Raw genomic sequence first — 26552 nt, forward strand, 5'->3', positions numbered from 1 at the left:
GATGTGAGGTATGTATAAAATTGTACAGTAATTGTATAATAATTATACAATAATACAACAATAATAACATTTTATAAATATTATAATTATAATAATTATTATTATAATAGTTGTATAAAATACAATTTTATCTTTTTCCAACTGACTGTCCAATTATTCCACAGGGTTATTTATTAAAAAGTTCATTTTTATCCCAATGATTTGCCACCTTTACTACACAGTAGATTTCCCTCTATATTTGATATTTCTGGACTTTCTAGTCTCTTCCACCTGACAATTCATGAGCCAATACCACACAGCAGGTATAATTATAGAAGTTTTTAGAATGCTTTAATATCTGATCAGGTTAGCATACACCATAGCTTTCTTTTCTCAGAGTATTCTTAGCTATTTTTGTATGTTTATTTTTTCATTTGAACTTTAGCATCAACTTGTCTATTTCCAATGGAAAAACAGTACTGGTATTCTTACTGGGTTTAAATTACATTTCTAAATTAATTTGGAGAAAAAGACATCCTTCAGACATGCAGCAACATGCATGTGCACAGATCTCAAAAAAATGTTTCAAGAAGTGAGACACAAGAGTACATGTTCTACGAGAAATCAAGAGACAAGGTCTCTGGACTGTGGGCCTGGGTCAAGGACAAATGTACCACCTTGGATAGGGATGCTTTCCTCATTCACAGACCAGGTATAACAGGGCCTGACCGGCAACCAGGACATTGGACTTCCGACCATACTGGAACACGCTGTCCCGGGATGGGTGAAGTTCAGAGCTTCTCATGCTTTCACAAACCGAAGTTGTAGCACTAGAGGCCTTAGCCGAAGAATGTCATCTCATAACAGGAAACTCCTTGACAACTCCTTTAAAACATTTTTGCTGATTCTGCATTCTCCTTCATAATCTACAAGTATTTCGACATAGTGTTTTAAAATTAGTTACCAAATGAATTCTCCTCCCTAACTAACTGAGTCACCAATGAATTAGTTACCAATGAATTAGTTACCAAATTCTAAAATTAGTTACCAATGAATTAGTTACCAATGAATTAGTTACCAAATTAGTTACCAATGAATTAGTTACCAAATTCTCCTCCCTAACTAACTAAAATTAGTTACCAATGAATTTTCCTCCCTCCAAGTCTTTCAATAAAATAGCTGTTCCACGGCAACGGTGATTTAACAATAGACGAGAAGAATTCTGTCATATACCACTTCCACACAGCCACACACAAACGTGTACCTGGCGTTTAACGGTCCCAGTCACACACTCAACGACCGGGTGAGACCCGAACACGGCGCGCCCAGTCCCACTCACACACACTCACCTGCAATCAGCGAGACAGTCACACGCAGACAACGGGCCCAACGGACCGACCCTCGCCCTGCGACTCAGGGAACCCAACACGCTCTGCCGTAACCCCGACGGTCTCCCACGCACGCAAGCACCCCGCCCACCCGAAGCATCGCGAGACGCGGCCTTGCGGTTTGGTTCCGGCCTTTAAGCCTGGAGACTACGTTTCCCAGAAGAGACTGCGGCGCTGGCCCAATCGCGACACATCAGCCGAGGGGCTTTGTGCGTCTGCGCTGTCTTCCGGCTCCCGAGTCCGCCGGTACGGAGGGGGAAGCGCACCTGGGGCTGCGCGGGGCGCGACCACGGGGGCAACTGGACCCGAGGAGGCGGCAGGTGAGGGGCTTCGGAGCTTGCCAAGCGCTCCGGAGTCCACGCAGGACTGGGCGCCGCGGCCGGGCGGGTCGCAGGCCTGGGAAGAACACGAACGTCTCGCTTCATCGTCGGTGTGCGGCTTTCCCGGCTCTGGACTACACTTCCCATCGTCCCCCGCGGCGCGCGCCCTGCTTGCGCCCCCTGTCGGCGTCAGGGCTCATAGCCCGGGTCCATGGACCCCTTAGGTGGGTGTGTCTGTTGGGGGGGTCCCCACCTCCGGAAAATACTTACGGATGTTTTGCGTTTATTCTTACGCGTGCTTTTTAAAAGATCTGGGGCGAAGTCTTGTTTCATGAGATTGTCAACGAGTTGCAAGACCCCAGAAGATTTGGAACCACTAGTTTAGAAGGAGCAACTTGGAGACAATTTAGAGGATCTTGTTGAAAATTTGTCCAGCCGTGGGGAAATGGTTGAGTAAATCACGGGCCACCTCTGTAATAGACTATTTATAGATAATACAAATATGCTTTAAAAAAAAGTGGTCATATGGAAAAAGTTCTACTACATGATATTAAGGAACACTTATCATTATTTCATTTACACATTACTTAGAATTAAATATTTGTAACATGCCAGGAACTGTCCTAAGCTCTTTTATAAAATACTGTGGTTTTACTGATGAACTCAGGAAGTGGTTGAATGGCATCACTGTTAACACTTGGTGGTTTTCCATTCCAGTTTTGGTTTCTTTTGGGGGGGGGGGGGTTAGCCTGTGTGTCAGTAGGTGGGTGGGTCTGACTTCTTTTGCTGAATGTTCTCTTGTTGTACAAAGGGTCCAGTTGTGAATATATTTGTCAGTTGATGTTGTTCCACATCATTTTTGATAGTTGCTTGGCATCCATCATACGGCTGTGCCAAAAATGATTCAACCACTTGCCTACTTGTGAACTGTTAGGTACTAATCTTTGGTTCTGTTTTTTTCAGCAAATATTGTGCACACAGTTTTGCTCACTGTTATATCCCTGTGTAGGGGCACGTTTATGTGATGATAATGGAGTACGGGGCCTGCTCCATCTAATTTGCCCACTGCAAACATTTGTTGACTCAGGCAAGGTCCACAAAATGGTGTCTGCCGCCCGGCCTTACGTATGGCTGTAAGGTTCTTTGTGAGTTAGGAAGTTAGGGTAAGAGCCAGGGAGACTTCCAAAGGTGTTACATTGTGGGAATGAGACAGTTAAATGCTTTGGTTCTGGGAAGGTTTCATTGTGGGCTAGGCTGATGCAGATCAGGCAGGCTTTGCTCCCTGGCCTAAGGACGGCCTTCCTTGTCCTTGGGACACCATCCTCAGTCACTGGACCAGGTCTGAGCATTCCCACCTCAGATGTGCATCAGTAACAGGGTAGAGCTGGGTAAAGGCCACAGTTTGTCCCAGCTCCCTCTAATTTTGGGGGGTGGGGAGTAAAGGAGGTGGGCATTTGTCACCGTGGCATTCTGGGAGCTGTGAAGCAAGCCTAGCCTCTCATGTTTGCTCTTTCCTCCCTCAGCTCTGCCATCTCAGGACTCTGCCCTTCCCCAAGAGAGAAACCAGGAGGAGGATCCATCAACCCATGAAATTTTGACAGTCATGTCCCTTGTGAGTTTTAAAATCATGTAAATATTTGCTTTCCTTACCCTGAAGCTTCCCACCTGGGTTCCATCCAAGAATCTGGTTCTCAGAGGTTCCCATTTTAGGGAATAAAAAGACCAGGCAGGGCTTCCCTGGTGGTGCAGTGGTTAAGAATCTGCCTGCCAATGCAGGGGAACGGGTTCGAGCCCTGGTCTCCGGAAAGATCCCACATGCCGCAGAGCAGCTAAGCCCGTGCACCACAACTACTGAGCCCGCACTCTAGAGCCCGCTAGCCACAACTACTGAGCCCACGTGCCACAACTACTGAAGCCCGTGCACCTAGAGCCTGTGCTCCTCAACCAGAGAAGCCACTGCAATGAGAAGCCCACAATGAAGAGTAGCCCCCACTCGCCACAACTAGAGAAAGCCCGCGCACAGCAACAAAGACCCAACACAGCCAAAAATTAAAAAAAAAAAAATTAAAAAAAAAAAAAAGACCAGGCAGCTAGTACCCTCTCCCATGGCCCCATGCACTCTGATCAATGCCCACACGGATTCATTCTATATAGCATTCCATATCTTCTGTTGGCTTGCTATTTTGCTGGGAGGCCAGAAGGAGAAGAAATCCATTTCCTTACACAAAATGAGAGCATCCCTTATAGGAACTGAGGTTTGATGAAATGGTGATGGCTACTGATGAGGGATCACACACAAAAAAGCAGGGAAGCTGGTATTGGTTGGTCTCAATTTCAGCGTGGGGGGGGTGACATCTCCTGTATTGACAACTGGGTGTGTAACTGAAGTTTAGCTGGGAATCTAGGAGAGATTAAGATGCCAAAATTAAGGTCCAGTTTGGGGTTGAACAGAGCATTGGAATCTTGGTCATTCTCCATCTGCTTCTTGAGCTTAAAAGCAAGCAAAGTGCAGAGCTGAGGATTGAAAGATAGATAGATGGATAGATGTTCAGATAGATCTATCCAAGTATCCATCAGATAGATGGATAAATTGTTCAGAATCTGGATAGTCATAGTTTTGAACCAGCCTTAAGAGATCTGACCTTGGAGACCTCTGCATCCAAAGGAAGAGAATGGTTGAGTCAGTTATTTCACTTGATAGAAAATTGTACAGCTAATAAGGTAATCTTCATTGAAGATTTTTCTCATAAGGAAAAATGTTTGTGATACGCTTTCACGTAATGAGCCTACATCTTGAAGCAATTCTTGACTTAAATGAAAGTTCTGTTTTCTAAGATAGAAAATATTTTTTAATAAAACATTTTGGGGAAAGTCTACCAAAAATTGTTGGGTTTTGTTGTCGTTACTCCATAAAAGTACAAATGATAGGTTTCACATTGAGAATTTATCATATACCGAGGACAGAATAGGCAGTGTGCTTGATTATACTGTCACAACTGAGCAACTCCATTTGGCTGGATTTTAATTTTCATCCCAGAACTGAGTACAAGAGCTTTGGTTTGTATTAAAAAGGGAAGTTCAAGAATATTTGAACCTCTCTTTTACCTGTGCACATCTTTTCCTGTCACTTGTTCACATCCAAGGCCTCCAGCCCCAGCCTTCTTTTTCGCCAGAACACCCCATTCTTGTAGAGACCTCCTCCATCTCCTCTCATCCCAGCGAAAAACATTTCCTTGAAATACACATATAACATACCTGCCTGTTGTTCCAGGGTTCAGACTTGTTCAGGGATGTGGCCGTAGTCTTCTCCCAAGAAGAATGGGAACAGCTGGCGCCTGCTCAGAGGGATTTGTACAGAGATGTGATGTTGGAGATCTATAGCAACCTGGTCTCACTGGGTAAGGCGATGTGGTCAGTTTGGAGGTTACCCCTGGGCACATCTGTTCCTTCTTGTCAATTCTGGGGTGTCTTTTGATTGGTTAAAGGGTAGCTCTATGGCCTGAAGCTACATCTTCCCCAGCCTTCAGGTGACTCACATGTTCCCCTGGCCCGTCCTGCAACTTCCCCTCCTCGATAACCAGGCCCTGGGTCTGAACTCTGGGGCCCCAGACCGTAACTGCGTGGCATGTTTTTTTCTCACATCCAGGTTTTGCCATTTCCAAACCTGATGTGATCTCCTTCCTAGAACAAGGCAGAGAGCCCTGGATGGTGGAGAAAGTAGTGACAGGAGGCCAGTGCCCAGGTGAGTGAGGCATGTGTGGGGAGAGAGAACCCACTGCAGATAACTGTCTGGCTGGCTGGCGAGGAGGCAGGCCTTTTGGGTTAGAAAATTTTCCTTCCAAGTTGCCAAACTCAAGAGGTCTGGTCTCGGTCATCATCTTCCTTAGCTTATCAGCAGCATTTGACAAAAGTGGTTGTTCCTTCCTTCCTGAAACATTTATGTGTATCTGGGGCATCATTACTTCTTGTTCTCACCTACCTCATTAACCATCCTCAACCTCCTTTGGTGGATCTTCTCATCTTCTGTAAAAGCTGGAGCACCCCAGGGCTCAGACTTAGGCCTCTTCTGTTTATTTCCATTCCCCAGGACCTTCTCCATGACCATGCTATATATACCACTCACACCTGTGCTGTCTAATATGGAGCCACTGGCCATATGTGGCCATTGAAATTTAAATTCATTACAATTAAATACTTTTGGGGGGGGGGGGCATGGCGCGTGGCTTGTGGGATCTTAGTTCCCGGACCAGGGATCAAACGTGGGCCCTTGGCAGTGAAAGCATGGAGTCCTAAGTACTGGACCGCCAGGGAACTCCCTACAATTAAATACACTTTAAAATTCAGTACCTCAGTTGCACTTGCCACGTTTCAAATGTTCCGTAGCTACTTTGTGGCTTGTGGCTACAGTATTGGACAATGCAGATATAGAATATTTCTATCACTGGAGAAAGTTCTTTTGGACAACACAAATTATTACCTTCACGTTCAGCTTCTCCCTTAAAACTCCAGATACCTATATCCTACAGCCTTCTTATCAACTCCACTTGGATGTTCACCAGACACTTTGAGCTTAAGTCCAAAAGGGAGTCCTTGATCCTTCCTAACAAGTATATTCTTCCCCATTTCTTCTGCACTTCAGTAACAGGGGACTCTATTCTAATTGCTCAAGTCAAAGACTGCTGAAGCACCCTTGACTTTTCTGTCTCACACATGTATTCAGTCTGTCAGGAAATCCTTCACTCTGCCTTGAAATATAACCAGAATTTAACCACTTCTCACCAACAAACAACACTGCTACCACCCACATCCCCAGCACCACTTGGACTACTGCAGTAGCCTCCTCCCCGTGCCTCTGCCTGCACTGTTGTCCGCTACGGTGCATTCTCCACACAGCAGCCGGACCATCTCAAAACTTCCGTGAGGGTGTATCACATTTCTGCTCAAAACCTGCCCACAGCTTCCCATCACTCAAGAGAAAACCCAAAACCCATACCATGGCCTAGAAGGCTCTGTGTCTGTACCGTAGCCATCAGCCACACATGCTCTTTAAATTTTAACTAAAATGAAACGTAGAATTCCATTTCACAGTTGCCCTAGCCGCAGCGCCAATGCTGAGTAGCCCTGTGTAGCTAGTGGCTGCCCTACTGGACAGTGCAGAATAGAACATTTTCAGTATCAACAGAAACTTGTGTTGGACTAAGTTGCTCTACAGAATCTGCCCTGCAGCCTCCACTCTGATTTCATTTCCTACCACCCTCCATGTTGCTGCCTCGGTTACAGCCACACGAGCCTCTTTGCTGTTCCATTAACATAGAGGTTGGCAAATGTCTTGTTTAAAGGTCCAGACAGTAAGTATTTCAGGCTTTGCCCGCTCTGTGGTCTCTGTAGCAAGTACTCAGCTCTGCCACGGGAGCACGAAAGCAGACAATACAAGTGTATGCATCCTGGCTTTGAAACATCAAGCGTATTCCTGTTTTGAGGCCTCTTCCCTTGCTGTCCCTTCTGCCTGGGGTCCTCCTGTTCTGGACGGGGGATTTCTCAGCCTCAGTGGTGTTGACGTTTTGAGTGGGATAATTCTTTGTTGGGGCCAGGGTGGAGGGGGGGGTCATTCTGTGCATTGCAGGATGTTTAGCAGCTTCCCTGGCCTCCCTTTACTTGTGAAGCCAAAAATGTCTCCAGACATTGCCAAGTGTCCCCTGGGGGGCGGGCAAAATCTTCCCTGATTAGACCCAAAGTTACAGTGTGACACGAGACCAAAATCATGTCCATAAACAGTTTCTGCAGCATTCAAGAGAATTTCAAATGGGAAGCTAAGAACTAAGCGTTACTGATGTCGTAGATTCATCCACGTTGAAGTGGTAGTTGGCCCCTTGGAGTGGGTGAGATCAGGGGTGGAGTGAACATGGGGAGAGAAGCTGTGTGCTGCTGTGTAACCTAACATATTTGTGGTTCCGAGAATTAGGACATGGGCATCTCTGGGAGGCCATTATTCTGCCTACCACACCTGAAATGTCACAGAACAGATTTTTTTGCTTTTGTCGTTTGAGTTTTGACAGCATGTGTTTGTTTGTTTGAGGTGCTCAATTTGTTTACTCCTTAGATATGTGGATTTGTGTCATATTTAAAGAGGACTTCACCCTCTGAGGTTATGAGTCTCCTGTGATATTTTTCTAGCTTATTTATGATGAAATTTATGACCCATGTGGAATTTTTCCCAGTGTAAGGTGTGATTTCATGTTATTTTCCAGATTCTTATCCACTTATTGAAACAGCATTTATCTCTTCACCACTAATGTATAAAGCCACCTTTGTCATCTGCTTTATCACCTCTGTATTTGGATCTATTTTTGGACTTTCTGTTCTAGCCCATTAATTTCTCTAACCATGTGTCTATACCAGTATGGTTTTAATTTATTAAGAGTTTAAATGTTTTAAATATCTGGTAGAATTAGTCCCTCTTCATTCTTATTTTTCAGAGTTTTCCTGGCTAGTCTCATTTACTTTTCTATCCAAACCCTAGAATCAGAATATTTGCTTTCAAAAAAAATAAAATCATGCAATTTTTCTTACTGCGATCACTGTAAATTTATAGATTTAGGAGAAAACTGATTTTATTATGCGGTGTCTTCTATTGAAGAACATGACAGGCTTTTCCTTTCATTTATGTCCATCCCTGATTAAGGTTTTAACATTTTCTTTATATAGATCTTGTATGTGTCTTATTACATTTATTCCTAGGTAGTTTATATTTATTGCTGTTACTGGCATAATCTATAGTATAGACTAATATGGCATTCATCCATTTTATACTCCAACTGGTTATTTTTTTATATATGACAGAAGCCATTCACATCTTCAGATGAATTTTGTAGCAAACCCAACTTACTGAATTTTCTCATTGTTTATGACAGTTTTTTATGTAACTCTCTTGAGCTTTCCAAGTATTCGATTATATCATCTGCAAATGGTGATAATGTTTTTACATTTTTATACCTTGCAGGTTTTTTTCTCTTGCCTGATTAGGATGCTGATTATGTAGTACCCACAGAACACTGTTAAGAGGGGTTTTACGTACTAATCTTGTTCTTGACCTTAATAGGAATATTTTTAGTGTCTTTCATTAAGCATAATATCAGCCATAGGAATGAGATAGGGATATTAGGTTAAAGAAGATCCACCTTTTCATATTTTATTAAGTTTTTTTTCTTTCCATCTACAAAATCTGCATTATATGAATAGGTTTCCTAATACTGAACTCCTGATACTGAATACTGAATCTAACATTCAAGTGTTGCATTTCTTGAGCCAGTTGTGGTCATTTATAGTTTTTATGGAAAATGTTTTCTAATTTTTTTAAAGTTATGGTAAAATATACATAACAAAATTCAACTTATTAAAGTGTATAGTTCATTGGCATTTAGTACATTCACCATTATCTAGTTTCAGAATATTTTTATCACCCTGTGATATTGTGATTTATAATAAGAAATATATATTTGTTCTTCACCCCTGTTTTTTGGCACACAAGTCTTAAAACCCTTGGAATCTCCGAAGTCATAAGTGTCTTCTTATATGCTAATTAGATGACTGGTGGCTCGGGTCTCCTGGATAGCTTCAGGATGGGGGCTGGTTGAGAGGGGAACCAATTATGTGATTAAAGGGTTGGAACTCTCAGCTCCACCCCCAACCCCAGGGAAGGGGGTGCTCGAGGTTGAGTTAGTCACTGATGGCCAATGATTTGATCAATCATGCCTACATAGTGAGGTTTCCATAAAAGTCCCTGAAGTATGGGGTTCAGAGAGCTTGCAGTTTGCCGAACACATGGAGGTGCTGGGAGGGTGGTGTGCCCAGATGTGGTATGGAAGCTCCACAGCCTTTCCCCACATCTTGCCCGATGCATCTCTTCTATCTAGCTGGTCGTAAGTTACATCCTTTGTAATAAACTGGTAATATATTAAGTAAACTGTTTTCCTAAATTCTGCAAGCCATTCTAGCAAATGATTAAAACCCATGGAAGGGGTTGTGGGAACTTCCATTTGTGGGGGGTGGGGCACTGGTAGGGGCAGTCTTGTGAGACTGAGCCCTTAATCTGTGAGATCTGCAGAAAGATAGTGTCAGAAATGAATTTGTAGGTTGCCCAATCAGTATCTACCAGAGAGACGGAGGGCTGCTTGGTGTAAGCGAAAAACCCACACACATTTGGTGACCAGAAGTGTCAGAAGTGAAGTATGGAGAGTAGAATGGTGTTGACAAGTGTGTTTTTCCTAGACATACCCCAGAAAAAACCCATACCCATTAAGCAGTCATTCCTCATTCCCCCTTCCCCCCAGTGCTTGGCAACCACTAATCTGCTTTCTGTCTCTATGGATTTGCTTATTGTGGCTATTTTGCATAAATCATACAATATGTGGCCTTTTGTGTCTGGTTTCTTTCACTTGGCTTGATGTCCTTAAGGTTCACCCATAATGTAGCATGTGACAGGATTTCCTTCCATTTTAAGGCTGTATGTATATGCCACAATTTTTTAATCCATTCATCTGTCAATGGACATTTGGGTTGCTTCTGCCTCTTGGCTATTGTGAATAAAGTTGCAGTGAACATGGGTGCGCAGGTATCTCTTTCAGATTCTGCTTTCAATTCTTTTGGGTATATACCCAAAAGTAGAATTTCTGGATCATATGGTAATTCTGTTTTTAACTTTTTTTAAGAGCCACTATACTATTTTCCATAGTGATGGCACCATTTTCCATTCCCACCAACAGTGCACAAGTGCTCCAGTTTCTCCACACCCTATCAACACTTTTTTTTTTTTTTTAATAGTGGCCATCCTAATGGCTGTGGGGCAGTATCTCATTATAGTTTTGATTTGCATTTCTCAAATGATTAGTGATGGTAAGCATCTTTTCATACGCCTGTTGGCCGTCTATATGTCTTCTTCGGAGAAATGTCTACTCAAGTCCTTTGCCCATTTTAAAATCAGGTTATTTGGGTTTTTTGTTGAGTTTTAGGAGTTCTTTATATTGTCTATTAACCTCTTACCAGTTATATGGTTTGCAGATATTTTCTCCCATTCTGTAGGTTGCCTTTTCACTGTGTTGATTTTTTTCCTTTGATGCACAGAAGTTTTTAAGTTTGATATAGTCCCATTTGTCTATTTTTGCTTTTGGTGCCTGTGCTTTTGGTACCATATCCAAGAAACCATTGCCAGATGCAGTGTCATGAAGCTTTTCCCCTATGTTTTCTAGTTTATAGTTTTAGGTCTTAGGTTTAGGTCTTTAATCCATTTTGAGTTATTTTTAAAAATGTGGTATAAAGTAAGGGTCCTGCTTCTTTCTTTTGCATGTGGATATCCAATTTCCTCAGCCCCATTTGTTGAAGAGCCTGTCCTTTCCTCATTGTGTGGTCTTGGCATCCTCGTTGAAGGTCATTTGACAATATGTATATGGGTTTACTTCTGCGCTCTCTGTTCCACTGGTCTTTATGTTTTCTTTTATGCCAGTACCACACTGTTTTGATTACTGTAGCTCTTTATATGCTTTGAAATAAGGAAGTGAGAGAGGCCTCCAACTTTGTTCTTCCTTTTCAAGATTATTTAGGCCATTTGGGATCCTTTGAGTTTCCATATGAGGAAACCAAAACATTTTAATGCTAAGACTATACATAAGATTTTTAGACATTATTTCATTGGTTGTTAAAAACAGTAACTACTAATGCTAAATAATCAACTTCTAAAAACTGCACCAGATCCTATCAGGAAAATATAAAAATAATACAGAGGACCTCATTATTATTGTTGCTATTTTGCAACTTTACAAGCAGTAGAACAGAAGCCAGAAATTAGAAAATTAGTACTATCTTTGTATAGTTATAGCACAATATATGATCAGAGATGGCTTAATTCAGATGAGTGCAAAGTGCTCATGGAATAAACACTGTACTCTGACCGCCATAAATCAGCAAAACTCAACTGTGTCTGATGTGACAGAAAATATGGCAGTTTGGAGAGAGGAGTGCTTTTAATGGCATGTCCTTAGAGGCAGCAGTTTTTTTCACATTGCCAAAAAGACCAAGTAATGTGTTATCACTTTAATTCCTAAAACCAGATTTCCATTAGGGCATAGTTACATCCCCAAACTAATTTTCTTCTGTCCACCAGGCTGGCTTTAATATTCCATGGTCCACTGCAATCTTTTGGTCCCTTCTTTGTAGGATGGCAGCCAGATGTTGCTAACCATTGAGTAGATGGACCACCAGTTCATAGGTGGCCATTGTAATGGATGTGTTTGGAATCTGTCTTAGCACAGTTGTTAGAGCACAGTAAAGAGACCCGTAAAGAGAGCTTCCCTCTTCAACAACCAAACATGGTGTCTGAAAAAATACCTCTACTTTTGCTCTTTTCACACAATACCTCTACTTTTTGCTCTTTTCATTCTTTTTGTTCTTACAACTTCACGTGGTGCAAATTTCTGAGGTGACAGCAGCATCATTCCCAGAAAATTGATACTTCTTTCACAGACTTTTCATCATCTTGCATTGTCAAAGTAATCTTTTATTTCAGTAGTTTTTGCTTAATAATTTCACAAAAAAACCAATAGTGGTCTCTGATATGCTACCACAGGAAGCAGACGTGCCCCAATAAAGTCCCCTTTGGCCTTCTGTCTATAACTTATGAACACATTCAAAAGCACCCATTCACTTTTGCCCATAGTTCCTTGCATGAAGCTGCAACCAATTCTTTGTTAACTAAATGGGACTGATTTCTGTGATTGCAGTAAAACGGGCCACTGTATGGAAATCATGTACCAGGTAGAATCAAGATCAAATACACCATTCAGCCTTTCCTTGCAGTTTGAATAACCAGCAAAGAATATTGCTCTGGAAGAGGCCACCCCCATTAAATTTGGGCCTAATCTTCTAAACAAGGAACAAGGCCCTCCTTTTTCCAAGGTCACTTTTAGGCAGTGGAAAAGTCCAGGAGAGACTGGTCCAGCTGACATTAGCTCTAGCCACGGTGTTCAGCTAAACTTCAGAGACAGAAAGCATCACAGCAGAAGACCACAGCTGTGTTATTACACCTTCCAGTGGACATGTGAAAATAGCCCTCCTATACCACCACATCCCCTGTCAAGCAGATGCACCATCATGTTCCTCTGGCCAGAGGAGTATCCAGTCACCCCTCTCCATCATTTTTAAAAGTCTACTTTATTGAGGTATAATTTATATTAAATTAAATGCATGCATCTTAAGTACAATATTTTAGTGGCTACTAACAAATGTATACACTTACATGACCACCACCACAGAAAAGACAGAGAACATATTTATCACCCTGAAAAGTTCCCTTATGCTCTTTCCCACAAAATTACTCATACCCCCCAGCCCCTGGCAACAAATGATTTGCTTTCTGTTACTCATATGTGTCTTTTCTAGGGTTTCATTGAAATATTCATTTTTTAAAACCATGGTTCAGTGGTGATTCTGAGCCACACTAACATTTTAGAACTACTCTTAAAATCTCTCTGATTACCTCATTCATCTCAATTTATGCTATTTCCTCTTTCTCTGTTCTACTCCATTTTCTAATTTCTTAGTCACATTCAAGAGCTTACAGATACAATCCTGAGTCTGAACTTTCCAGTTTTTACTATAGAAGTTACTTTTTCTGGAAAAGGAAAAAACAAATACATACTTGTTTTGTTCTTTTTCAGTACTGGAGTCCAGGTATGATACTAAGGTATTATCTCCAAAGCAGCACAGTTATGAAGTACAATCACCCCGGTGGCAGATAATGGAAAGCCTTACAAGTTATGGTTTTGAGTGCTCAAGTTTCCAAGATGATTGGGAATGCAGAAGTCAGTTTGACAGGCAAGAGGGAAATCCAGATGGACATTTGAGTCAAATGATAATCGATAATGAAGAAATGTCCACTTTTGACCAGCAAGCATCTCTTACTTTTTATCAGAAAATTCATATTGGAGAAAAACCCTATGGATATAATGAACGTAGAAAAGACTTCTGGCAAGAGGACTTCCTTATTAATCATCAAGGGATTCATACTAATGAGAAACCCTACAAATGTAAGGAATGTGGGAAGGCCTTTAAATATGGCTCACGACTAATTCAACACGAGAATATTCATTCTGGCAAGAAACCGTATGAATGTAAGGAATGTGGAAAGGCCTTCAATTCTGGTTCAAATTTCATACAACATCAGCGAGTTCATACTGGTGAGAAACCTTATGAATGTAAGGATTGTGCAAAGGCCTTTAGTCGAAGCTCACAGTTGATTGAACATCAACGAATTCATACTGGTGAGAAACCCTATCAGTGTAAGGAATGTGGCAAGGCCTTCAATCGGATCTCACATCTTAAAGTACATTATAGAATTCATACTGGTGAAAAACCCTATGCATGCAAGGAATGTGGGAAGACCTTTAGTCATCGTTCTCAGTTGATTCAACATCACACTATTCACACTGGCAAGAAACTCTATGAATGTAAAGAATGTGGGAAGGCCTTTAATCAAGGCTCAACTCTTATTCGACATCAGAGAATTCATACTGGTGAAAAACCCTATGAATGTAAGGCATGTGGGAAGGCCTTTAGGGTGAACTCACAACTTAAGCAACATCAGAGAATTCACACAGGAGAGAAACCCTACCAATGTAAGGTATGTGGTAGGGCTTTCAAACGGGTCTCACATCTTACTGTACATTATAGAATTCACACGGGTGAGAAACCATATGAATGTAAGGAATGTGGGAAAGCCTTCAGCCATTGCTCACAACTGATTCAACATCAGGTAATTCATACTGAGGAAAAGCCCTATGAATATAAGGAATGTGGGAGGACTTTAAATCATGACTCAACTACCGTTCAACATCAGAGAATACATAATAGAGAAACACAAGTGAATTTAATAAATGTAGAAAAACCTTCCATCAGCACTTATCCCTTATTAATCATCAGAGAATTTATGTTAGCAAGCAACCATATGAATGGAAATAATGGGAAGAGTCCATTAGCTTAGGCTAATCACAACTTACTCTTTATATCTTGGAGAAAGACTTGAAGAATGTAATGCAAGTGAGAATTCCTTTATTCAGAGTTGTCCTTTATCCTGAGTAATAAAATTCATATTGAAGAAAAATTACATGGATGCAAATTTTTTAGACCATGATTGTCAAAGATGAAAAGGTTGGAAAAAATTTTGTCTCTAACACACACCAGAATCACATTTTCTCACCACAGTGTAATAATTTTAACAATAGCCAAGTGTGAATTTTATTGGCAATTAAAAAGAAAAAAAAAACAAAACAGCCAAATTACTCTTGGGTTAACAAGAAACTAAGTCATGCAGTTACCATCAGTGGTAATGAACAGAATGACAATGAGAGTTTTTACATGTCAAGAAATGTGTGATGTGGCTGAAGTTACTCAGAGGAACTTTTACGGCCTTTAATTATATGCAAAACATGAAAACCTGAAAGACAGTACTCAAATATACTAAATGTACTATTTAAGAAGCCAGAAAAGAGAATACCAAACACCCTGATGATGAATAAATTAACAGAAAGCAAAAACAGAAAATGATGAAATAGGAAGTGGTTATCCTACAACAATCTCATTTTTTATTTCTCTCTGATCCAAGAGTAAACTAAATTTAGGAGACTGTTTCTTAGTTTCCAGGTTGTTTTATATTATCTTTTATAACTTATCACAGACAGAAGGGGTTGGTTGCCTACCTAGCAGCCATACCCAATTCCCATTCCTATTGGCAGCATCTGTGTCGTCTTAGAAGCTGCAGATGTCACATGCTAATTTTCAGCCCGCTTTGCAGCTCAAGATGGCCCAGATGTTCCAGTGTATGGCCAGTATGTTCTAGGGATCTACAGGGCCTTCTGGGAAAGATCTTCCTCATTCAGAAGAGACAGATACATTAGGAAGACTCCCTCCTCTTTTCATTTCTTGCTTTTAAACATTTTCCTCTGAGAACTTGATGCCTGGAGCTGCTGCAGCCATCTTGGAACCAAGAGCAGAAAAGAGAGGACCTCAAAGAAGCTGACCCAGCACCCTAACACTGAGCTATGAGGCCAATTTGGAACTGTCTCTTAGATGCCTTGTTATCTAAGAAAAATAAACCTTTATTGCTGAAGTTACTTTTAGTTGGATATTTTGTAAACTTGCAGCTGAAAGCATCCTAAATGATGTAACTTCAAGTTTTATTTTATTATGATTGGTAAATGTGGCCTGAAAGTATCTACTTTTTTGTATTTAACATTTTTCTTTGTGGCTAAGTACAGGATTGATTTTTGTATATGCTCCATAACATTGAAAAATAATGTATATTCTTTTTTGGATACAAGGTTCTATTTAAGCCAGATTATAATGATAAAATTCTCCACATTCTTACATAATTTGGTATACTGGATCAGAATTTCCTAAAATTGAATTTTTTAACCACAATCTTGAATATCCAGAGATTTTTTACTTTATGTTGTTGGACCTATAAAGACATATAACTTAACCCCTATTTAAGAATCATACTTTTATCACTTAACAATATCCTACTCTGCCAAGTGTAGGGGTCAACAAACCAAATCTGGCCTGCTGCCTGTTTTATAAATAAAGTTTTATTGGAACACAGTCATGTTCATTTATTTACATATTGTCTACAACAGTAGAGCTGAGTGGTTGCAACAAGGACTATGGCCACAATGCCTATTTATTTCCTATCTGGCCCTCTAGATAAGAAGTTTGCCAACCTTGGCCTAGTATAATCCTTTTGGTATTTTATTTCCATACTGTGTAACACTAATAATAATGATTTATCCTTGTTTACTTGGTATGTTTTTGCCCATCCATTTATTTTCAACCCCTGTCATTTTAGTTATTTCTTATAAAAAAACCTATAGCTAATTTTTTAATAACTCAAAATACAAATTTCTTTTTCTGTAGGGAAATTCACATTTTTATTTAGTGTAATAACTCCACCTTATTCCTTTCATTTTACTTTGTACTATTTATGTTTTCTTGGTCTTTTCCTCATGTTCCTTTTCTCTTGCTAAATTGGAACTTCCCACTATGCTTAGGGTAGTGGTTATCTCCCCATTCTTAATCATTATTGGGAAGAATGAGAGCACTGTTATACTTTCTAACCCATCATTAGTTTTTCTTTGCTGCTCTCCTCTGAGAAGAGACCATCCTTGCTTTCTCTTTCCATTCCTTCACAGCCTGTTCTTTAACATTTCCTCCATTTTACTAACCTAATGGAAACTCATAGTCCAAAGCTTTTAGTTTTACTCTTATTTACAGTAAGTCCCCTACATACGAACGAGTTCCGTTCCGAGAGCATGTTCGTAAACCCAATTTGTTCGTAAGTCCAACAAAGTTAGCCTAGGTACCCAACTAACACAATCGGCTATATAGTACCGTACTGTAATAGGTTTATAATATTTTTCACACAAATAATACATAAAAAACAAACACAAAAATAAAAGTTTTTATCTTCCAGTACCTTGAAAAGTATTGTAGTACAGTACAACAGCTGGCGCTTCTTACCAGTTTCATCACCGCTGCTTTTACGCTTGCTTCCAGACATCCTGGGCTTAAAATAAAGATACTGTACTACTGTACTCTACACAGTACTGCATAGTAAAGTACACAAAAGCACAACCACTTGGAGAGGATGCATACACATGACAATGTACGCCAGACACATGAAACTAACTTACGTGATTGGATATGCAAATGCATGTTTGCATCTTTGAAAGTTTGCAACTTGAAGGTTCGTATGTAGGGGACTTACTGTATTTGATGCTTATATTACTTACTGTCAGACCCTTTCATGGTTTCCATTTAAACTTAAATATAGTATTCAGAGTAACATTCATTGCTGGCCACTGTTTTTTTACTGTTTTCCCCTGTCTTGAGGTAACAGATTTATTTCAAATGCAATTTGGTTAGACTATTTTACTGAGTATTTATATTTATCTCAATAAATGTTATATAGTTGGTATTCTCCGAATCCTTATATGTCCAAAAGAGTTTCTTGGACCTTCACAAATTATATTTTTGGTTAGTCGAATGTTCTTGGATTATAGTTTTTTTCTCAGTAATCCAGAGATGTCACTTCACTGAATTCTGGCTTCTGATCTTCTAGAAGAGGAACCCAATGCTAGTCTGTTTCTTTTAGCTTATGGGGATGTATTCATTTCCTGTTGCTGCTGTAACAAATTATCAAAACTTAGCAGCTTAAAACAACACACATTTATTATCTGGAGGTCAGAGTCTGAAACAGGTCTCAGTGGGCCAAAATCAAGGTCTTGACAGGGCTGTGTTCTCTTCTAGAGGCTCTATGGGAGAATCTATTTCCTAGCCTTTTCAGCTTCTGGAGGCTACCCACCTTCCTTGGTGTGGCCCCTTTCCATCTTCATAGCCAGCAGTAGCCAGCTGAGTCTTTCACACATTGCATCATTCTGACACTGACTCTTCTGCCTCCGTCTTTCACCTTTAAGGACCCTTGTGATTATATTGGGCTCATCTGGACAACCCAGGATAATCTTGTCCCTTAGTCAGTTGATTAACAACCTTAATTCTATTTGCTACTTAATTCCCTCTTGCCATGTAAAAACATACCCACAGGTTCCTGGGATTAGGATGTAGACATCTTTGGAGGGCCATAATTCTGCCTACCACAGTAACTGCTTCCATCCCAGCATCTGGCAAGAGTTTCTTTCTATCCTTAGAATTCAGGAACTTAGCAGGATATGTTTAAATATCTCATGTCTTTTTTTTAGCCCAAGATAATTTTCTTCTAAATACTGTTTAGTACTTCTCAATTGTCCTCTTTTATTTCTGCTTAAAAATCTTTAATATTTGACTCAAAAACTTGAAGATGTAAAAGGGATGCAGTAACAACTAAAGTGTGAGATTCAACCTCTTTATGCTAACTTATCACTTTTAATATCAGTAATAGTAATTCCTCAAAATAACCTTGCAGTCAGATTTTCTTTGTAGGAGAAAAAATAAGACAGATGTAGAAAAGTGACTTGCTGAAAACCACAAACTACAAGTGACTTGTAGAATGTGAGTGGTTGAGTTGGTATTTACAGTCAGATCTCTGTGACTCTAAAATTTCCTTCCATGAAATACAAGGCCTACAAGGAAATGTTCCTCTATTTATTCCAGCCCCATATGGGTGGAATCAAGGTGGTAAACTCCTTAAAGAAAGCAATACCAGAGATAGCAGACATTTGCTTCATGACATCACAGAAGCCATGAGGCCAGATGAAAACAAAACTATATTAAGGGATAGAAACTGAGTTCTGGGTCTGGCTCAGGGAGGAACTGCTGCCTTGGGCAAGCTTCGAGACCTTCTGAGGGAAAGCGTCCTTCCTCAGAGAGTGGGCAGACCAGGCCATGTATATTCTAGATGAGCGCTTCAGGATGGGTAACGCTAATTCTGCAGTCCAAGGCTTCCTGAATTTCTGCAGGTACATTCCAATCAGCAAAAGGAAATGACTAACTGTGGTGTTTGGGGCAGAGCCAAGACAGGCCGTACCATACTATTGATAAGAAATTGTTTTGAAACCCATCTTCATGTTTTAACATTTTAGGCTGCTTTTGAATTTTTCTCTATAATAATTTTGAGTTTATTTAATGTAAAAGTCGTGTTTTTATCATGTTTTATGTTTGTGCTTTGCTGCAGAACTTCAGGGTAATAAGAAATTTGGAGTTATTACTCTAGTTGTAAATGGGGAAAGCAAACCTGTAAGTAGTTATCACAATCCCACAGGCAACCGAACAGAAACCCACATTCATGTTATTATCTTAAACCTACACAGTTTCTGAACAACTCCGGTCACACTGATAGACTGAAGGAAGGTTGAGAGTCACACCAACTTTTCACACATAACCAAGGCCACACATTCTAAGACCTGTGGTCACACAGAAAGACACGTCACATACAAAGCCCTCCTCGCACGGTCACGCTCCGCTACGGTCGCAGAATCCCATCCGCCACCCACACAGAGGCAGGTGTATCCACTCACCTGCCTCTCCCCACCCTCAGTCACTGGCACCGTCTTGGACCAAACCGTCTCACGTCACAGACCCACAGCCTCCCCTCTGTCACACACAGGCTGCCCCACAGCTCATACCCGGAGCAGTACGCAGGACAGGTCATGGCCTACAGGCAGAACTCACGGAGGAAGATTCGGTTCTGGGCGGTCAGACGGGGCCAGGGTTGAGGAGATGGAAGACCGGGCTCCAGCTTGACCAGGGCGACACGCCGAACTGCACTCCCAAAAGCCAACTGCAGCCGGGGCCCAATCACGGTCCGGGTTTGTCTTCCCAGCATTCTTCGGGCGACCGGCCCTCCGGCTCTGGACTACATTTCCCAGGAGGCACTGCGGTGGGGCCGCTCTCGGATGCCTCCGTGTTCTCCAGCTGAGGAGCCCAAGCTCCCTGGAGTTTAGAAGCTGGTTCGTCTGCGGCGCCTTCGCGCGTTTTGCTTCCGGGAGATTGTTTCCGCGTTAGAGCGGGTCGACGTTCCGCTCCGCCCGGGCCCGGGGCCGAGCTCTTTATAGGTGGCAGGGAAGGTATTTTGGGGATTCGGGGATGGTTATGGGATGACCAAGTTCTGGCTATCCTGCTTCTGGACTACGTTTCTCAGAGACCATGGCGGCAGGGAATGTGTCCAGCCACAAATGGATCCCAGCGTCTTTTCCTTCTTAAAGATTCTTAATCTGGGATTCGTAGACCCCACAAACCACCTAAGGTTTGGGGCAGTTTTGCCTTTTTTTTTTTTTCTCTTAGGAAGAGGACTATAGTTGTATGGATTCCCAAAGTTATCTGAGCCTTCCCCAGTATATTGTCAAAAAATACCAGAGCCGGACAGAATCGAAAGCTTCTCAAGGCAAACTTTATTCAGGAATTATTGCCGTAGGGTGAGAGACCTTTGTCCATAACTGGGCTCCACTCCAAATACAAGAACAAGTGGGGATTTATAGTGAAGGGGGGCGGTGTCACTGGATATACGGTTACTAAAACGAACCATCAAGGGTAAGAGGGAGAATCTGGCTAAAAAGACTTGATAGGATTCTTGCTGAGGGCTGGCGAGAGTGATGACATGTTAAGGATGGGGGCGGGTGGTGGTGTTCTTGATAAACTGACCTAGGGGAATTCTTCCTAAAACTGGACTAAATGGGTGAAGGACAGAGCCCAAGACTGGGGCCTAGAGGAGCCTGACTAGAGTTAGTTCAGGAAGAGAGAGTGTGTGTGTGTTTAGAGAAAGATAGAGACTGACTGATATCCATTGATAAATAGATCTGATACATGTCGATATAGATATCTATATATACATATGGTCCCCAACTTACGATGGTTCAGTTTAGGATTCTTTCACTTAGCAATGGCGTGAAAGCGATATGCATTCAGTAGAAACTCTACTTTGAATTTTTAATTTTGACCCTTTCCTGGTCTAGTGCTATGCTCTGTGATGCTCTCATGATGCTGGGCAGCAGCAAGTTGCAGCTCCCAGGCAGCCAGGAGGTTCTGAGGGTAAACAACGGATACACTTACAACCAGTCTATTTTTCACTTTCAGTACAGTGGTCAATAAGTTACCTGAGATGTTCAACCCTTTATTATAAAATAGGCTTTGTGTTAGACGATTTTGCCCAACTGTAGGCTCATATAAGTGGTCTGAGCACGTTTAAGGTAGGCGAGGCTAAGCTATGATGTTCAGTAGGTTAGGTGTATTAATTGCATTTTCGATTTAGAATATTTTCAACTTACCATGGGGTTATCAGGCCATAACCCCATAGTAAACTGAGGAAGAAAGATCTGTAGGTATAGATGTGTGTGTATATATACATACAGATTTATATATACACATATATATATTTGCTAATCACTATGTAGCAAGCACTATAATATAGTAAGCACATAATTCAGTCCTCACAGCAACACTTTGAGGTACATAATGTCACCTATCCCGTTTAAAGATTAGAGAACTGAGGCATGGAGAAGTTAAGGATACTGGTGCAGCTGCCCTTCCAACCCCAGCAGTCTCACCCTGTTTAGACTCAATATATGTATACCACCTCTCAGAAATTTGGAACCACTGGTCTAGAAGCAGATTCTGGGAAAGACCTTAAGGTCTTATCTAAAAGGAGTGCCCTACAATCAAGAATGACTGGGCAAGTCATAGACTTACACGTGAATCTCATGTCCATTCATGTGGTGGATTACTCTACAGTTAATAAAAATTATGTTTGAAGAATTTTTCAGAACAAGGGAAAATGTCTGTGGTAATGTTAAACATTCACAATGATGTATGTGTTCTCAAAAAATAATTGTATTTAAATTGCATTGTCAGAAAGAAATTTGCAGATTACATTCAAATACTTTTTTAAATGAGTAAATCCATGGGTGTTTGTTAGGTGATTTATTTAACTAGTATTGGACTCAATACATTAAGGCTATCTGAGAAAAATTTTTTATAGTGCCCTCTTTCCCTTTCTGAGGTAAATTTGCCCCTCCTCTCAGGGTCATGTGGTCACTCAGCTCTCGAAGTCTAAAAATGTTAGTTTTTCTTATCAGGATAGCCACAAAGATGTGGCCATCAACTCCACTTGAGCAGAGTGTGTGTGGGTGGCTAATTCCCTCCCTCTCCTCCCACACATAGCCACTCAGAGGGATGTATACAAACTGGAGAACGACAGGAGTCTCAGCTGTTGGTTAAGACCGTCCTCTCATAATTCACTATCACCTGAGCATCATGATTCCTCCCTCTTGACCCTCCAGGGAAGTGCTAAAGTGTCTGACTGCATTTTGGAAGCAACAGTTTGAGATTTGTAAAGCTGGAAATAGGTCTGAGTTACTTCTGAAACTTCACCTTCCTGATTTTTCAAGCCATTCTCTTTACTTTGCTGTATCCATGTCCCCTCAAGGGACTGGGCATTTGGATAGCAATAGCATGACCAGGTCCCACTCATTTTCCTATGTGGAAAGTTTAGCAATTCTAAGCCAAGTGTGATCGATCGTTGGAACAAGGGAATAGCTGTTGGTGGTGAAGAGACAGCGGCCTAGTAGCTGAGTGAAGAAGGGGTAAGCCATTGTAGGGGGAAAAAAAAAACAACACCTCACCTGTTTGGCTTTCAGAGGTTTTCCTTCTAAACTCTTTTCTCAAAGGTTTACAGAGAAAATGAGGCTCCTTTCGCATGCCATCTTAAACTGACTTTACTTTTGTCTTATGGCTCAAGCTAAGCTGCAAACTTAGCTTGACTCCAAAATATGGTGGCTCAACATAAGAATTTATTTCCTAGACACTGAGTGCCAGCAACTTGAGCTCATTCTTCCCAGCTTCCAGAACTGTGAGAAAAAATTTTCTGTTGTTTATAACTTACCCGGTCTGTGGTATTTTGTTACAGCAGCCCAAATGGACTAAGACAACTAAAATTAGGATTGGTACTCAGGGCAAACCAGCTTCAGTACTCTTTGAGTTGGTAGCTCAAGTTTCCTTAGATTTTTGCCTGGTAATTCTGGGCTATTTTTTTCAGATCTTTGATAAAGATTTTTTGGTGTAAGTTTTATTTTTTAAATGTGTTTTTAGTGGAAGGGTTGCTCTGGCTTATCTTCTCCTGAAATCCTGGTTTGTTTTTTTCCTAATTTCTTAAGATCAGTATTAAGACTGTGTATGTGTATGTCTTTTTTAAATTAGGAAAGTATTTAAAGATATAAAATATGGGAAATGGGTGCTTAAAAACTGTTAGAAGGGTTACAGGAGCTGGCTCTCCAGAAATGCCCTCCAGAACGTGGCAACACTGAATCTTCGGAAGATGTGCTACCTCAGCCACAGCCAAGATGTAGAGACGCAGGAGCTGCCACTAGGACCACCACCTTCAAGTGCACACTGCCTTAGCTATGATCTGGGATCAGAAAGTAAGGCGATGAAACCACCACCACTGCTGCCACACATACTTCGAAACTGGAGTGAAGAGGCCAGCAACCACCTTTTGATAGCCAAAGTAGCAGAAAATGTTGCTTCTGTCATCTGAATTTCACACAAGTGCACCTAAAGGGTGGAAACTTAGTTCCCTTCAGAGTCCTCAGTGCCAGGAGCTGGAAAATTACTTTCCCAGCCTAAGTAGAGGAAGGCCAACTAGGAGGTGGGAATGGATACTGAATGCCAGTTGACAAAACTAACTACAGTCACTGTACTTTCAATTGCTAGAATTTATATTTAGTTCTTTGTCAGTGTCCTTTGCTTGGTTTGTTTTCCTTTCAGCAGTTAAGATTTTTTGTTTCTTCCTTGATCTCTTGATGCATTTTAAGCCATACTTATGTCCTCTCTCAATATATGCTGTTATCTTGTTCTTGCTCCCGGTTTGGGCTTGTGCACTGCTCCTTGGCCAAGGGCACCCAACCTCATCCTGCGTGCTGCTCTGATGAGGTTGTGTCTGGTCCTTGCAGCCATGGGGGCAGCTCTTTCAGGTCAGAGCCCACCTAGTATCCCATCAATGTTTCAGGCATGCATTGCTGATTGGCTGCATCCTTCCTGCTAAAGCAGGAACTCTGGGGATTTTGGAGAACAGGAACTGCTTAGTCACATTTGGGAGCTGTATGGAACACTTAACTTTTTTCATAAGCATTATTTTCAGTTTAAAACTATTTCTACTAAAGAAGCTCTAACTGACACCAGGAACTAAAGCATCTCTGCTTTTTCATTATTTTTCAGATTGGGTATCCCAACGGGAGAAAATGGAAAAATTTATAAACAAAGATCCTGAGAACCCCAGTTTCCAAGATGACTGGGAATGTGAAGGCACATTTGAAACATATCACAGAAATGAGGAAGGTAGTTCCAGTCAAGTCATAATCACTCATGAAGAAATACCTGCTTTGAGACAGCAAACATCCCATAACCTGCTTCATAACGTTCCACCTGGAAGTAGACCCTATGTGTGTAATGAATGTAGAAAAGGTTTTTGGCAGAAGAAATGTCTTCTTAGTCATCAGAAAATTCATACTGGTGAGAAATCTTATCAATGTCAGCAATGTGGGAAGGCTTTCCATCGCCGTTCCTATCTTCCTCAACATCAGAGAACTCATAGTGGGGAAAGACCCTATGAATGTACAGAATGTGGAAAGGCCTTTGGTTCTGTTTCACTCTTTACCAGACATCAGAGAATTCATACTGGTGAGAAACCCCATGAATGTAAGGATTGTGGAAAAACCTTTGTTCGGCTCTCACAACTTAACGTGCATCACAGAACTCATACTGGTGAAAAACCCTATCAATGTACTGAATGTGGAAGAGCTTTCAGTTACTTATCACTGATTATTAAACATCAGAGAATTCATACTGGAGAAAAGCCCTATGTCTGTAAGGAATGTGGAAAGGCCTTTAGAGGTATCACACAACTTAATGAACATCAAAGAATCCATACTGGTGAGAAGCCATATAAATGTAATGAATGTGGAAAGGCCTTTGGCCATCGTTCATATCTTCCTCAACATCAGAGGATCCATACTGGTAAGAAACCTTACAAATGTAAGGTTTGTGGGAAAGCCTTTAGGCAGGGCTCACAGCTTAACCACCACCAAAGAATTCATACTGGTGAGAAACCCTATAAATGTAATGAATGTGGGAAGGACTTTAGGCAGGGCTCACAGCTTAAACAACACCAGATAATTCACACCGGTGAGAAGCCTTATGAATGCAAGGAATGTGGGAAAGCCTTTAGTCAGTGCTCACAACTTACTCGACATAAGAAAATTCATTCCTAATGTATGTAAGAAATGTGGGAAGGCCTTCGGGCACTCTCATCTTCCTCAACTTTAAGGAATTCATGCTATGGAAAATCCCTATAAATAAGTGAAGCAAAGACTTCACTGGTCTCATCCCTCAAGGAACATCAGCTAATTATGTACAACCTTGTGAAACGTGGAAACGCTTTTTGGTTCAATTCATGTTACATTCATCAGCAGATTCATCACCATCACATTCAACATTAAAGACCATATTAATATGATAATGTAGCAAAGCTTCCCAACACTACCTATCAATTATTAGTAATTGGAAAATTCATGCTGGCTAGCAACCATCAAAGTAGAGAAATTTTGGAAACCCTTTAGTTTAAGCTAATTCTAACTTACATAAAAGAAAGCAAAAGAGAAAGTAATCCTGTGAATGTCAGGTATGTGGGAAGTTCTTTAGCCATAAGTCTCTTTTAATCAGAAAATTCATATTTGAAGAATGTAAGTTTTAAAAAAATCCCCATTCATCCTTTATTGTGCATCAGAAAATACACAGTGAATAAAACACCACACATTTAAAAACAACAGTTAAACATTTAACTATCAAGTTGAGGAAGGTGTGGAGAAGTTTGTAACAAATCATATAGGGCTATAGCTCAGGTAAAAATGTAATAAATTAGACATTAACAAAATATTTATGTTACATACTACCTATTTTCTCCTTCAGTGAAACAATGAGAGCACGATGAAGTGAATGAGCAGTATAAAACAAAACCCGTGGGATGTGACCATATCTATACTCAAAGTTACTTTAAATGCATTTATAGATAAGAAAACTACAAACAATGTAAATAATAAGTGAACCAGAGACCTCGAAAAGGTAGAAAATGAACATAACTCACCAACAGACAGAATTAAGAAAAAAAATTAATTGAAATTTAAACAGAGAAGTAGGTTTTATTAACCTTGAAGCCTTTTCTTTAAAAAGAAAATATAAGCACTTATAAATTTCGTAAAAGTATGCTACAGTATTGTTAAAAACGAGGATGTAATAACACACATAAAGAGTATTCAAAAATAAGGTTGAATGCTTTACATTT

At 40.8% G+C, this 26552-nt stretch overlaps 1 protein-coding gene and 1 pseudogene across 2 annotated transcripts; one reads left to right on the forward strand and one right to left on the reverse strand.

Moving 5' to 3' along the window:
* The first annotated feature begins 1624 nt into the window (after positions 1–1624).
* On the forward strand, positions 1625–26310 carry ZNF582 (zinc finger protein 582). 2 transcript variants are annotated; one of them, XM_068529322.1, is made up of 5 exons: positions 1625–1911; positions 3211–3299; positions 4959–5085; positions 5334–5429; positions 24431–26310. In XM_068529322.1, exons 1-5 carry the CDS (start codon positions 1899–1901, stop codon positions 25480–25482), a joined length of 1377 nt encoding a protein of 458 aa, XP_068385423.1. In that variant the 5' UTR covers positions 1625–1898; the 3' UTR covers positions 25483–26310. The 2 variants fall into 2 exon arrangements, with proteins under 2 accessions (XP_068385423.1, XP_068385422.1); XM_068529321.1 differs by lacking the exon at positions 24431–26310 and adding an exon at positions 13396–15931.
* Positions 11915–13223, reverse strand: LOC137753550 (solute carrier family 25 member 36-like; annotated as a pseudogene).
* Positions 26311–26552: the final 242 nt, after the last annotated feature.

The sequence above is a fragment of the Eschrichtius robustus genome, chromosome 19, assembly GCF_028021215.1.
Source record: "Eschrichtius robustus isolate mEscRob2 chromosome 19, mEscRob2.pri, whole genome shotgun sequence".
Taxonomy (NCBI): domain Eukaryota; kingdom Metazoa; phylum Chordata; class Mammalia; order Artiodactyla; family Eschrichtiidae; genus Eschrichtius; species Eschrichtius robustus.